The following is a 12,787-nucleotide window of genomic DNA, read 5'->3' on the forward strand; positions in this document are numbered from 1 at the left end:
TGGCGAAGAAAAGCAGACGCTCTAAACACCACATGATATAAAATTGCAGAATAGCATTGCTCAGGTGTTACCTCCCTTGACTTTCAGCCCCACGACATGTAACTGATTGCTCTTCCTTTTTGATTTTCTTGCAAATTTCTGGTGACAAGTACCCATTCTCTAAAGGATCACTGTACAAAGTACACTCAATGTTTTATCATCACTATCATCACCGTCGCACACACAACAGATTAGTAAGGAACGAAGGTAGTGGGAAGTAAAGGAAATTCCCGATTATATGTACAAGACGGTCGAGGTTTCTCATGCAATGTCTCACCCTTTATACTTCAAACTGACCTCAACTGCATTAAGTTCAACACGCTAGATAAGCCTTCTTAGCATGTTGTTTGATAAGGCCTACAGGGTCGACATCGCTTGAGAACGGACCTGTATCTCACGTGTGAGCAATCACAGGTAACCATTGTGCTAAAAATAGCTTTGTAGACATCCACAATGGCGACTGAACTCTTTCTCAGAAAGTGAAGCACAAAAAAACTCGATGTATTTCTCGTAATGAACCTGGGTTTTTGTTGCATGTAATCTAGCTGCATCCCTGTGGAAATCCATGCACAAGACACAGGTTTATGTTTGCAACTTCAAGGTAAGTGCTGTGTTGAGTTCGCGACATGTTTGAACGCGGTTTGTGAGTATACTTTGTTCAGTATTCTCCATATCTGTGCAAATACATGGCTGTTAACACGGTGCAGTAGCCTGATATTATGTAGCATAACAATGCATGTATATATTTAGAGCGATCACAGATATAAGATGAGATAAGGGTTTGCCAAGACACAGAGACGGCCATGGCGGGTTTATCGTAGCCATAGTGTTGTTTACCTGTGTGTTACTTTCGACCAGGAAGTAGTAGTATTCAAAGTAAGCAGTAGATTGGGGAAATGTTTCCTCTGCTAGCACCTGCCGTAGTATTTTATTACCTTTATTATTCTGTTCATTATTATAGGTAGCACAAGGAATATATAAACGCATAATATCTGTGCAAACATGTCTGCTGTGATTGATTGAAAAACTATATAGATTACAAACGAGAAAGAGATATTGATAATGAAATGTGTAGTGTTGCAACTATGTGTTGCTTAAAGGTCAAAGGGGGAAGTTGCTACGCAATGCAGACAACACAGACTACACAGACTACACTGACTACACAGCCCGCCGTGCGCCCGCCCACACGGTAGCTCACAAAAGCTGCTTTGTATGACGCTGATACACAGCTTCGTGTTGCAGTCTCGGGTGTGCATATTCAGGTATATCGACCCCGTAACTCACAATTAAGTTACCAGGCATCTGTCTGATGAGTCACCTCCACCTCCACCCAACCGTTGTCACCAAATCTTGTCATGCATTTTTGTTTTTTTTTTTTGTCTACGCACGGAGCTACTTGTGCTTGGTTTGAAAACACAAGGTGTTCTAGTTTCTAAACAACCTCCGTTCTTTATCACACTCTTAACTTTGACCTGCTCAGTCGAGTGACACTAGTGTAGAAGGTCAAAAACAACAATTATCTAAAGCACGAATGTCCACCTCGAAGTAGCGAATGGGTATAATTCTCATTGCAACTGTACTTTTACTAACTCCTTTTTCTCTAAAATAATGGAAACATTATATTCTATGAGTATCACCCGACTCGAAGCACTTTAGAGACATACAGTCGCATCAGCACACCTTTTAGTGCAGGCATTAAGTGCACATTGGTGAACACGCATCCACAGAAACATGCATGCAAAGCAGAATATAAAAAGGGAATTTAATATATATATACAAAGTGCTTTAACCAAAATCAAGTTTGGATCAAAGCGAGTTGCAAAGAATTAAAAACAAATATAATTGAACCAAAAATATTGATACTGATCACTAACACTTGAATATGTTTTAGGTTGACTTGTAGTAAAATGGACATCCATCTCATGCAGTCGTCGTTTACTCTTCACATGGTTGTAGCAACACTTGTCTGGATTCTTTACATCTCATCTCGTGCCCCAGTATCTGCGCAAGGTGAGACAGTTCTTTTTCTTTTCTATTTTATCTTATTATTTCTTTCTATTTTTTTTATTTGAAACGATGTAGTCTGATGTGTTTATCATTGTGCAAACCGATTGTGCAGTGAGAGTTACACACTGCTAATAAAAATCTTGTGTGATTGATGGAAAACGTTTTACCTGCTTTTCCTAAAATGGCCGCTATTGTGCTTTCACACTTCAAGCTTCTGTAAACTCAATTTTGGGACTAGAAGTACACTTTTGGTATCTATAAAATATATAGATAGTTTAATTAATGCTTATTTTGTGGGGGCAGGTAACAAACGAGTATATATATGTACATAAAACTAATAACAAGCATATGTAACTGGTCATAAATAATCGTCGGGATGGTGACTTAATTCGGTTTATAAATGCAGATATTGTATTCATTGTAGACATAAGAATCATATTTGTTTATTTTTTCTATTTCCATGATAAAGGTGGCCAAATAAGCTGCAGCGTTCAGTCCGTGAAGTTTAAGGGAAACACTTCGCTGATTTGTCATTTTCCTGAAAATGTTCAACAGACGAGGAGGGATTTCACTGTCTACTATTACAGAAACAAGGAACGTCCAGGTGTGCGAACATGTACCACTGTCTTCTATAGTTTTTTAAAAGCTTTTTCTTTTTAATTTCTCATCACCATTCGATTTGATCATTTTACTTGTTGTATTATTCTGAAAATCCACTGAAAATTACTCTTACTTAAAAGATCTGGATTTTCTGATCATTTGCTAACCGTTTAAAGATAAATTTCAAGTCGACAGCTGTAAAACATCTCACTTTTTATAATATCACATACCGTGTTACATATTGATGGTAACTATTGGCTTAATAGTGAGACATGTTCTTGTTAGTTGTAATGCTTATTGTGTGATTAATTGTCAATCAATTAATTTTATTCTACTTTGAAGACGCAGTGCTGGACTGCTGGTGGCTGTCGGGAAATGTCGACTGCTTCATTGCAACAGGATACAAGTTCAGCAAAAAAATATCCAGGGAAATATTCCTTGAGATTCCAGTAGTTTCAGGACCTCAGATTGGCTCATACGCTTGTCAGCTTTGCTAGTTATGGCCTGACTCATTTAGCACTGTGATTTTGAAACTTTTATAGGTAGTCTATCATAAGAAATAGTGTTCTTTTGTAAGTACTAAACTACTGAGATTATTTGAGCTGCAATGTTGCTATTTGACACATTTTAAGCTAACAATTGTCTTTAATAAATATCTGACTGCTGCTCTCTTCTTTGGGCTATGGGAAAATTTGGCAAGGGCTTTCTTTTCTTTTGTGGCTCACTGTTTGCATTTCTATGTCTTCTGTTCTGTACGCACAATCTTCATTTCAAACCTTAAAATCGGAACAAAAACCTTTCTCTTTAAACTATTTGCATAATAGGAGTAATTCAGCAGCTTCTTAATTCTTCGGCCTGTCATCTGGTTGCTGATACTCATAATTCTACATATTGAGTGTTGTTTGTTTTTTGTTTTTGTTTTTTTTTTAGTTTTGTGTGCAGCGCTTGAATCCGTGTCCATAAGGAGCCATCATTTGAGAATACTAAACTTATGTCAATAAGATATTTGTATATACACACAGGGTTATTCTAAGAGTAATATATCCTCTCATCAAACGACAGTAAATCAATTCTTCAGTTTTTAGAAATGTTTGTAGTATGAAACACGTTTTTAGAAAAGAAGAGTTTCGTCTACCGGGACTTTCAGTCACTGAATAGTTCCTTTATTTCAGATGGCAAGTCCGTTTGTGAAGTCCCGTCCGTCCAGCCTGACACACAAACATCTCTGTCATGTTTCTTTCCAAAAGACCTCAATAGTCAAATTAGATTATTGTCTATCATTATCAGCCGTGGTGATGCAGTATTGTGAATCATAGGCAATATTCGTTGATACCACCGCTCAACTCTAACAGATATAACATTCCTTTATATTTTTGTGATGTGTTAAAACAATTGTTGTATCTAGTTTTTCTTTAGTTTCTGTTGCTTTATTTATTTTTTTTTATCAGTTACCAATTTTACTTAATTAACAGGAATGATGCTATTTTTTGGTAAAAAAAAGAAAGACTTAAAGTACGATTATTTCTTGGCTGTTAAAATTGTTTATTATTTAAAGAGATCAAAATAAGAACACATAAATAAAAGCTTAACGTCTACAATTGTTACAATCATTATTATTAGACTTTTATATATCTTGTGAGGTCACACCTTCAGTTATTATGCAAGGACCAATCTATGTTATAGAGTATGTAAAGGTTATCTCCCTTTTTTGAATATTTTAGAAATACAAAGTTGTTTGTGATTTTACTTTCTTTCTGATTGATGTCTAGGTCAGATTCTTTTCTTTACAGTATAGAGAGAAAGGAGTGCTGCTTTTTAATGTAATAAATTCCTCACTCGCAAATGTTGAGATGCTTGTTAAGCTGCGATTGAGAGGAGATATCTGAACTGCGCTGTTCAAAATTCAACTTGAGAATAACAGTCTCGATCACCTCACTCTTAAAATTCCCATAGCTTCACAGATCATGAAGGAACATACAGTTGTCAGACAAAGGGAGCAGAATCTCTACCCTATAACAACTGCTCCTTTTACCTTCAAAGAGCTCAAAAAAGTAGGCAAAAGCAATTTTTGGCAGATATTTAGAGACAATATTGCTATTATAATCAATAATTAATTGTTTCTTTTTTTTACAACATAGAACTGCTTCATTAATACCGCTTTTAATTCTTTTTTTAGTCTATTATACATGCAATTGCACCTAGATTGGAGTGTCTTAATTTATTTTATATTATTTATTATTTTTGTAGGTTCTCTCACATACTTTTATCATAACTATAAGCTGAGATTAACATACGTACCGTCAATATTTATTGCCAACAAACATGAAAAGAAGAGAAAGAGGGATAGGAACAAGAGAGTTAAAATACTTGCTATCCATTCAGTTTGATATTGGCTTTTAAAACCATAGTTTAACCATTGAAAATAGGATACATAGTATTATACTGACATAGACATAATTAAGTGTAGTTGTTGTAATTTATCGAAAAGGCATCTGAAGTGAACAAAGATTTTTTTTCTATTCAGTAAAAACACATTTTTTTCTAGTATTAAAGTTTTCTGTTGTCCCTTTACATCAAAGTATTTCTTTGCTCGGTGTTTCAAACAATACTAAAATTCAAAATACATCGGTTGGCTTTCTTAACAATTATGTCATTATGTCAAAATTTTAATGAACTGTTGAAGTTTTGTTCTTCCTTAACAGTAACATCGTGTTCGATTCAGAATGTCACGGAAGTGCAGCCTACAGAACTACGATGCAACTTCAATGTTGATGTTGGTGTGGCTCGACAAAATTTTAAGGTGGTGCGTGAAGGCCAAGGTAACTAATATTTAGACAGGTAACGAATTCATCTGATTGTAAGTAAATTTAAATAAAAAGTTACTGCAAACAGCCAATATGCGATCTCTCCCAAGAGTGTATGGAATAATGCTCACCCGTCTAACAAATGTGGCAAATCACACAAACACACATCAAGCTTATTGAAACGTACATCACACACACACACACACTATCATTCAACTATTTTGCACAAAATCGTTTTGACAAATTCCAGACGAGGACATCCTGACTTGTACCTGGCCAGACGGAAAGTTAGTCTGCAGCACAGCTGATGGATACGAGTTTGACAACATCGTCACCAATCGCCTCGTCGTCAAGTACCTCGATCCTCACCACACAGAATGGAACGTACACCTTCACTGCAAGGCTTGATCCAGTACTTTCAGTCATGTACTTCATCGTCACACCAAGTAAGTGTCAACAGACATTTCCTCTGTATTCTTTTCTAGTTCAACAGCACTTTACGTCTGCGAAGCTAACAGTTCAAACTAACTTTAGTTGGATATGTTATTAAGTGTCATTAGATATCGACATCAATTTCAATTATTAGATGACAAAGCATCATAATTAACAAATGAAGCAATTAAACTAACGTCAAAAGATATTTACTTTAAAAGGGTTTGCAGTAATTAAATATTGTTTTCACCCCTTAAAATGCAAAAGTGTTTTGTTACTGAAACACGTTTCATATGTTATTTGTTAAGTTATATAAAAATATTTAATATTTAAAAAAAAAAACAACGAGAATGCATCAATTATTTTCGAGACAGTAATTTGTTATTTGGTTTTCAGCCTCGGTTACTTCCCTTGATGTCGGTGCTGTTGTAGGAGCTGTTATAGCGTATTGCTTATCATCGCGATCATCATTCACTGTCGTCATGTTTTATATAAGCGTCGGTAAGAGAAAAATTATATATGCCTTGTATGTGTGTGTGTTTGCGCGCGATCTTGAAGGAAAAAAGAGACTATCCACACAAGTGTGTAAGCTGTTGTCATTACGGTGAAGCTGATTAGAGTTCGCTCTTTGTAATTTCTCCAAATTTTTGTTCAGAAGCATTTCATTTTTCAAACCTGTTGGCTGACATTAGGTTTAATTAATTGTTAGTCTTGACAATTGTTCAATCCATTGCCATTAACCTTTATACTTTCACTAGTCTAAAAGACAGTAACCAATAAATATAATGCTGCATAACATAAAATAAGCAATTGGCTACAACAAAAATACACTTTTAACATACCATGAAGGGAAAGCATTTTTATGTGTTTGCACTTCTACATTCATTGAGACGCTTATAAACATCAAGCAAATAAGTGATTGTCACTAAAGAATTTTATATATCTGTCTGTACGCATGTCTATCTTTTGCGTAATGAGTATTGACCATCTTTCTTTGCTATTTTCCTATTAATGACGCGCTTATAATTTTCTGCTGTTTGGTAGATTACAAATGGTTTTCAGATGTTTGTTTTGAGGCAAACACACAGAAAACAGTTTCTAAAGAGGAACAGGTTACATTGCTCATTAAGGTAAGAGAATAAAGTGGCTCATTGGTTAATTATTAAAATAGAGAACTTTACATGCAACAGATAGTAAAACTGAAAACACAATCACTCAAACTGTCGAAAGTTTCTAATAAATCAGTATCTTCACTCTGGATATCAGATGTATTGTTCAGGTAGTAATTACGAGTAGAAGAATATCTTAGAAGAGAGTTAGTCATACAAACAGTGCAATATAAAGAATTGTTCCTTTAAAGATTGATTTTTTGAATTGCAAAAAGATAGATGTCTTTTTGATAGCGTATTCTACTTTTGCTTTTTAATACATATTTAACTCTTCATAAGTTTACAATATAAAATATATTAAAAATTACATTTGAATCCAAATTAAGTACCACAGACACTGTTTAGTATTACTTTAAAATTGATTTTTATTTCATGGATTCTTGCTTATAGTTTGCTAATGAGCTAAAGTATTAAAATCTAACTTGTTAGCTTTGTGTCTTTCCATTTAAAACAAAATTATTGTTGCTTTTTTCTCTGCAGAAAGAGGATGTTACGCAGAACTTCGTCAAGATCTTGAAAGAGTCTAGCAAGGAAATATATAAGAAGATGGAAACAAGTTTCTATTTCGTACCATCTCTTTATGTAAATAAAAACACATATTCACATGAAGAATTTGCCGGTGAGCAAATATTCATTACACAGCCATCCAATGAGGATGACATAAAGCACGACAAGGCCATGCGAGAGATCCTTCAAAACCTTCACCACATGGCGGACAGTGAGAAGGAGGCAATGTTTGTCATCTCACAGTTTAACTATAACAGCTACCTGTCTACTTTAAAAGACACTATTTCTGGTCACCAACTTCCAATGCCTGCTAAACTCAGGCAAGAAGACCCGAACTACGGTGACTTTGACCTGCTCATTGTCCACCGCCAGTACGGGTTACTGCGTGGTGGTCAAGACTTGCGTGTTGGTCTGGAGATGCATGACACCAAGTTTGTGGATTCAAGAATGGTGTCAACCAAGTGCTAGACGCAGAGCATGCTGCACATCTCTGTTGAATCAGCAGTGGGAACCTTGCTGTACACAAGACACTCATGCTACCCAATGTTTCAGAAGAAGTTCTTAGAGGCGAGCTGGAGAAACACAGTCTGGCGGGACTGGTGGACAGTAATGGGAAAATGAATGTAAGACTACCAGTGTTCCGCAGAAAGGTGAGTAAGGTTTTTTTAATAAAACTTGCAATTTCATATTTTAAAATGGAATAATATTAATAAAGAAAAGAAACAGGGCGTGATTTATACAGAGTATACTAGCTTTGATGAACGAACATGTTCTCAGCTCGCGAGAGCGCGAGCACACATACACATACTTACTTTTTCTTTCTTTTAACAAAACACAAAAGAAAAGGAAAGATAGTAAGTGGTAAAACCTAGAAAGAGCAAGAGGAAATATATTATTATTAAATTCCAGTGATGTCCCTTCATCTAACTGGCAGGGGATGATGGTTGCTGCGCCCTTTTGCTCTGTTGGGGCGAATTTTTGGTATTGGCTTGGTGCCGTGATCAATCTGTAAAACTGTGTAAATCACCAAACTAAATGCTCTAGACCTTATTGGGTATTATGATTTATCTTTAGCACGTTAAGTCTTATAATTTTGTTTCTTTGGATAGTGTAGTGTAGTAATAATTTTATTCTTCTTTTTATTAATCTTTCCAGAAAAGAAACTCCTTCCGAAATGTCATTAATCAGGACAGGTGCTTGTGTGCTGAAGAGCTAAAAAGCACGAGTCTGAAATTATGGTTAAAGGGTGTTTTTAATGGAAGTTCCATTATCAATGATGAACTGTATCCTACAATAATTTCCAGGTAACTAAGTATATAAATGTTGTTTCTTTTTAGAACAGTGTCTTACTCTTACACATTAAGTTTCTCGATGTCTTAGTTGACTTAAGCACATTTTGAAATAAGCAACCTTACTGAATCATATTATATTGTAGAGGACAGGTAGGAAAAATTACTGTATAAATGTCACATGAGATGATTATTAAATTATGTAACACCAAAGACATGCCTTAGAGGCAGATACTGTGGCATAAACACTGTCCTTTATACCAATTTTTGTTAATGAGATTTTCTGCACTTACTTTGGTTGTTACAGGTTTTGTGGTCCAGCCTCACAGTCCCCACTTCCTGTGCCCATAAAGACTATCACCTTACCCGTAACACCTGAACACGCTGTGTGTCTGACAGGGATGCTCTTCGAAACCACAATTCTTCATGAGGACCTCCTGTCTGTACTGAAAGAAGCTCCACCCCGAGTTGGTCTGTGTGGCCTTCCAGGCACAGGGAAGACAAGAACCCTTGAGCTGATCGGACGACGATGGATGTCTGAAGGTCATGATGTGCTTGTGGTCTCCTTGTGCCAGACCAGTCTCGCGGCTTCTTTGATGCTTTGCGAGATCCTTGACAGGAAGACAGATAGAAGTCACAAGCAAGGAAGTCCACAACCACCTCAGGGTCGCGTCGTCCCTGTGGCCTTTGACCTGAAGCGAGATAATGTCTACGACATTGTCAGAGCAATGAAAGACAGGCTGCTACAGAAAGAAAAACTGTTTATTATCTGTGATGAAGTGGATCATGATGGGTAGGATTCTGTGTGTTTGTGTGTGTGTGTGTGTGTGTGTGACATATTTAATGGAACGTGTGCATACGTTTTTTGTGTGCATATACTTTGTGTGTCACGTGCGCGTTTTTCGGCTTACCAACACTTATGAGGCAGTTTTCTTATTTTTGGTATCTGCTCTTTCCCTCTTAGCAGAGCAATGGTTAGAGATTAAAAGTTTGTATGTGTAATTCCTTAGCAGCATGATATACACTTCATGAAACATATCATTTTAGTGACATATATCTCTTTATGTTGAACTTGTATTAGTTTCATTAAGTTTCATTTTAAACTAAAAACATCCCTTGCGACAAATAAAGAGAACAAAACACCAAGCATTAAATGTCATACATTTTGTTTATTGATTGATATCATGGAAATGACTTGTATTTATTTCATATTTTTGCTTTAACGAGAATTAGAAGAAACTTTCTGATAATATGGTCCTAGATTTTGCAATCTTTTGTTTCAGAAATTACACATCGTTCATCTATTTCTGTGAAAAGCTTTTAAAGAAGGTCCCAATGCTTCATTTGTGGTTCGCTAGCTGTTTCATAGAAAAAAGTCCAATGGGCTGGCAAGCAAAGGTATTTTTGGACCCTATAAGTTGTCCAACAGCAATTTTGAAAGAGAAGCAGTTGTCAGAGACAGTTGAACTTTGCAAAATTATAAAGTGGACTCTGGACTCTAATACACGGACACCAACAGAGGGTCCATCAGTCAAGTACGTGTACCATGGTGGAGAAGAGCACTCTGAAGGAGATCCACAGGACTGTAAAGCCTGCGCCGAAGAAGTGGTACGCTGCCTTCTACATCTGTTCACGGGTAGGTAACAAATATTTTATCCAGTACATGCATGCTATCAGGTGATTGCTTTTATAAAGTCTTCATGTACCAGCCAAAATTCAAATTATTTTCAGATATTTGTACTGATATTTTTATAATGACAGACTACACATTAGTCACATGTTTAAGAACCCCACAGGGTGGCTGTAAACCAATAATACATAGTCTTTTTACCTGTCCAATTCCGATCGACGAGTTCCAATTCCCATCGACCAGTAAAGAGCGTCCTTAAAAGAATTGTCCATAAAATGCGAAGCTGAGTTCTTTGGTTTTAATCTGATTGCTCGATTAATTTGCACTTTGACTAGCCGGATAATTAGATGGTGATAATACCTTCTTTGGCTTTGAGTCAGCATCAATAGTTTTATGTTTTCGTGTGCACAGGTAAAGCCTCTTTCACCTCAGAATCTTCTTTCACAGCGAACTCTACAAGCAATGGAACAGGTTCACCTCCATCTGAGCTTCGCCTTCAAGACAATGACATGATGGTGTTGACTGAATGTGATGTGAAAGAGAATATGATGCTCTTCGAAATGCTGAGGAATTCAGGTTTTAAGACAAAGTTAATAAATAAATCACAAGCAGACAGTGTTTTAAAAGACACAAGTGAATGTGTCCTAATAGCAAACGGGAAAGATGTTCATAGCATCAAAAGAAAAGTTGTGGTTTTCTTGGAAGGATCGCTCACTAAATCAAAGTCGAAGAAACATGAAAAACCTCCAGACTACTTAAACAGGGTGCGGTGTGTAACTAGCTGCACTTCCCAGCTGATATGGATTAGGATTCCAGAGAAACAGAGCATATAGCATTACACAACTTGAACTTAATGTTTTTTCTACATAAGAATCTTTCTGGATGTTGTAATCTACACGTTAAATAGACATATCTTTGCTATTTATATGGGTAATAATTATTGTAACAAAAGTAAGCAGTGTGTGGTTTTATAAAAAGAGTTGCATCAAGTAATTACATACGAACCATATTTAAATGTAAATAATAATGAAATATTACAAAATAAACGTTTCATTATAAATATTACTTTCTAGTTCAACGTATAAAATAAGCAAAGACCACCTGTCTACAAAATATTGACAAAAAATAAAGTTATTCAATAGTTAACTGATTATGTTTTAAAACTAAAGCAAACCGGTTTTTATGAATGACCTTATCGATATAAATCCAAGAGCGGAGATTACTGTGGATATCTTGTCTATTCCTCGACAAACAGATCAAATGTATTTTCAGTTTTTCCTTTGGGGACAATGCATGATTTTTAGCTGATATTTTACCTGGACTACATACTGTGGGGCAATTAGCCCGTCATACAGTTGTTGCACACCTAATTGCACGGAACAGATGAGGCAGGTAAATCGCAAAAGTAGATCATCACCGAAATGTTTAGTTTGCCAATGTATTTTCTTAAACAACTGTATCGTCTGCTATTTTCCTTACAGACTTACAGCTCGCTCTAACATATTTAAATATAATTTTTTTTTTAAATTCTACAATCATTTGTCTTGTAAATAAAAAGGACAACTAAAACATCAAGAGAAGTGCTATTTATGAGGTTATTATTCTTATAAATTTTGTTTTCATGCTGTATTTATTGTGTATGGATGTTTGCTATCACCCCAAACCCTTTAAAATTTAGGTTGTTCAGCTTCTCTTATTCATCATTTTCGACAACAAAACTTAAAATAAGAACACATATTCTCTCTGTCTCTCTTTTTACACACACACGCACACTCACAACAGAATGAAAGAAACAAAGAGCATAGAAAATTATAGACAACATAACGAGATAGGAATGTGCTGTCTAAGAAAAATAAAAACAGATTATAAATATAAATGTTCCGACCGTGAAATCGTATCACGTTTTTTATGCACATTTGTGATGAAAATAATAATATTAGAGGAAGGCTACAACTACTCATCTCAAAATATTCTTTTCTCTCCGTATATCAAGATAGCGATTCTAAATTATCTGCGCATGCGTATCTCTAACGCCGTTCAGCAAAGTTGTAAATATTTACACCGGAGAACAAAACCTGGAGCAGAGGTTTACTCTGTGTGGCCGGCCTGTTGTTATATGAGTTTCTTTCATCTAAACCACACATTTTTCTATTATAGCTAAACTGATGACTACTGAATTGACATCAATGTTACAAATTTTCTTTTTGCATTAATCAGAAGAGACAGCTCAAAGGTTAATTATGCACATTTTTTTTCTAGGGACCATGTAGAGGTAAACAAGATACTATTTCCTAAATGTCTGAATGGAAA

At 35.7% G+C, this 12,787-nt stretch overlaps 2 protein-coding genes and 1 long non-coding RNA gene across 4 annotated transcripts; all 3 read left to right on the plus strand.

The window, feature by feature from the left end:
* The first annotated feature begins 80 nt into the window (after window positions 1-80).
* LOC112575692 lies at window positions 81-3,143 on the plus strand. The gene is made up of 4 exons (XM_025257672.1): window positions 81-640; window positions 1,931-2,049; window positions 2,516-2,650; window positions 2,989-3,143. Exons 1-4 carry the CDS (start codon window positions 624-626, stop codon window positions 3,141-3,143), a joined length of 426 nt encoding a protein of 141 aa, XP_025113457.1. The 5' UTR covers window positions 81-623.
* Window positions 3,144-4,526: 1,383 nt separating this feature from the next.
* Window positions 4,527-5,848, plus strand: LOC112575390. Its single transcript, XR_003101619.1, has 3 exons — window positions 4,527-4,697; window positions 5,349-5,465; window positions 5,701-5,848. It is a non-coding gene; the product is annotated as an uncharacterized LOC112575390 (long non-coding RNA).
* A 2,196-nt stretch (window positions 5,849-8,044) lies between these two features.
* LOC112576225 lies at window positions 8,045-12,052 on the plus strand. Of its 2 annotated transcripts, none has more exons than XM_025258521.1 (5): window positions 8,045-8,208; window positions 8,714-8,862; window positions 9,155-9,640; window positions 10,131-10,483; window positions 10,889-12,052. In XM_025258521.1, the coding sequence occupies exons 1-5, from the start codon at window positions 8,092-8,094 to the stop codon at window positions 11,308-11,310; spliced, it is 1,527 nt and encodes a 508-aa protein (XP_025114306.1). In that variant the 5' UTR covers window positions 8,045-8,091; the 3' UTR covers window positions 11,311-12,052. The 2 variants fall into 2 exon arrangements, with proteins under 2 accessions (XP_025114306.1, XP_025114307.1); XM_025258522.1 differs by having other exon boundaries at window positions 10,925-12,052.
* The last annotated feature ends 735 nt before the right edge of the window (window positions 12,053-12,787 follow it).

Source organism: Pomacea canaliculata, linkage group LG11, assembly GCF_003073045.1.
Source record: "Pomacea canaliculata isolate SZHN2017 linkage group LG11, ASM307304v1, whole genome shotgun sequence".
NCBI classification, from domain to species: domain Eukaryota; kingdom Metazoa; phylum Mollusca; class Gastropoda; order Architaenioglossa; family Ampullariidae; genus Pomacea; species Pomacea canaliculata.